The sequence below is a fragment of the Eucyclogobius newberryi genome, unplaced genomic scaffold (assembly GCF_026437365.1).
Source record: "Eucyclogobius newberryi isolate DKJ021-1_F unplaced genomic scaffold, fEucNew1.0.hap1 SCAF_5, whole genome shotgun sequence".
Taxonomy (NCBI): domain Eukaryota; kingdom Metazoa; phylum Chordata; class Actinopteri; order Gobiiformes; family Gobiidae; genus Eucyclogobius; species Eucyclogobius newberryi.
The window spans coordinates 24,224,512-24,226,766 of record NW_027316167.1 but is presented as its reverse complement, the minus strand read 5'-3'; the positions used below and the strand labels follow the sequence as shown (position 1 = coordinate 24,226,766).

General features: G+C 42.1%; 1 protein-coding gene across 1 annotated transcript in view; it reads left to right on the top strand.

Moving 5' to 3' along the window:
• Window positions 1–1,315: 1,315 nt before the first annotated feature.
• rasgrf1 (Ras protein specific guanine nucleotide releasing factor 1) overlaps window positions 1,316–2,255 on the top strand; it is a 19,485-nt gene continuing 18,545 nt past the window's right edge. The window contains exon 1 of the mRNA XM_072465518.1: window positions 1,316–1,817. Within this exon, the coding sequence (XP_072321619.1) occupies window positions 1,542–1,817 (276 nt within the window). The 5' untranslated portion in view covers window positions 1,316–1,541. The remainder of the gene's footprint in view (window positions 1,818–2,255) is intronic.

Genomic DNA, 2,255 nt, shown 5'->3' with positions numbered 1-2,255 from the left:
CCCAGCGACGAGTGTTAGCCTGGGGCATCTGCCCCTAATGGCTGATGTGCTCTATGGCTGTATCTATCCTGTTGCATCCCTCTAATATCATCACTCTATATCTCAAACTAAAAAGGAAATAGTTCAAGTTGCTTTCAAAATGTGATTACTGTTTGTCATTGTTTTAATAAAAAGACCAAATACGTAGTGTAATCAAACATCGTCCTGTCAGGATGTGTGGCCTTTTATTAATGACCCTCACACAAAGTGCTCTGATCTTACCTTGTGATGAAATAAACCATTGTGTGTCCTCAGCCTAATATGGTAATCCAGGATTATTTATGGGCCAGGCCTAATGAGTATCATCCTTACCCTCTCAGATATGGAAATGCATCAGGAGTGGACAGTGTGGTGAGGTTTTTGTTATGCCTTGCTTCATAAAACAGACAGCAAAGTAAAGAAAAACACAGCAAGATAATATTCCAATAGTCTTTGAACTATATCACTGTGGTCAATTATTTCTGGGTCACACTTTATATTACTGTACTTATTATTATAGCCCCTTTCACATCCTTACCTGGGAATTTACATGTGATTTTGCCAGAGCAGTAACAAGTGTGAATGAAGCCAGAAATGAATTCCTTGCATTTTTGATATATCAATTTACCAGGGAAGATGTATGTGGGTATAAAGCCAGAAGATTGCCAGTAGTGCTTGTTTCTATGGTTAAAAGTTGGTTTCCCAGGTTACACCGATCAGTTAAACTTAATTTTCAGTCAGTTTAAACGATGCAGCACATTTCTGAGTGAACCTGGCAAAGTTCTAGAACTGAAGCCTGTGAATGTGGGTCAGAGCTGAGTGTTCAGACAGTCAGCACATGGCAATTTACTGGGAATTATGTGTGAATGAGGCTTATGTAATAACATGTATTTGCTGAGGTTAAGGTTAAGGTTATGATTCAGGTTATAAATGACATTATATAACATTTTACCAAAGGAATTACGATTGGGGGGGAAAAGTGTTATAACTTGATCATTTTAATATTATATTCTTATGTGATGTTGTAATAAGTACTGATGGAAGATGTAGCCTACTGAGTTCGTAAACATTTCAACACAAATGTATGTGGACTAATTCTCGTAAATCTGATAAACATAAAGGCTGTTTAATTGTTTTGCCCAATTGTATAAAGCAAACTTGTGATTCCCGAATCATTTTTATTTTAGGGGGAGCTAAAGAATAATCTCCACAAAAGATCGTGTTTTTCATACTTTCATTGCTTATGGCGGTGAAGCCACAATCACGTAAGTGTTTTTCCTCTTCGTAAAAACTGTAGCCTATGCTGGTCCGAGTTACTGTCCAAGGTGCTGAAATCTGCCTCGGGTCACGTGACTGGACTTCCTCGCTCGAAGTGAACGCGGAGCAGAGCTGTATGTGTGCGCCAATGCGCGTGTGTCTGGACACTTCAGTCCTCATGATGAGCGATGAGGAAGGCTCTCCTAAGACGCCGTCCGTCTCACTGTAAACGAGGAGGTATGATCGCACCGCGCTAAGCCCACAGAATGCAGAAGGGGATGAGGCTCAATGACGGCCACATCACGTACCTGGCGCTTTTAGCGAAGAAGGATGGGACCAGAAGAGGCTTCTTGAGCAAGAAGAGCTCCGACAACACAAAATGGCATTCAAAGTGGTTCGCTTTGTTGCAGAACATGCTTTTTTATTTCGAAAATGACTCGAGTTCACGGCCCTCCGGACTGTACCTGTTGGAAGGATGTGTGTGTGACAGGGCACCGTCTCCCAAACCTTCTCTGTCAGCAAAGGAATGCCTCGAAAAGCAGGTAAAACACTCCGCTTTGCGCAGATCACCACAGGGATCACCAGAAACCAGAGCATTGCAGGCTTCACTCACACAAACTTGTGCGGTGTTTTACATTAAGCCAAAAGACAACATTTAAGGCAGGCCAAAAGAATGCCCCCCCCCCCCATTGAACATACGTACTATTTATGAACATTTCCCAGAGACGTTTGCATTAGTTCACTTGACGTTTGCAGTTACGTAATGGCGTCATATTAACTGATTGATTGTCTCATTTCTGTTCTAAAATAGCCTCTCCACCAGCCTGACATATTCGGGCTTTCTCGTGGCTGCAGTATCGTGCTTGTCTCCGTGCAAAATCAAATGTTTGCTTCGTGCAACAAATAATGTTAACGACGTCTGTTCGCTAAAGTTTAAGTGCAGCCAAACTTTGGCGGTTGCCATCTTGCGGAGGAGAGCG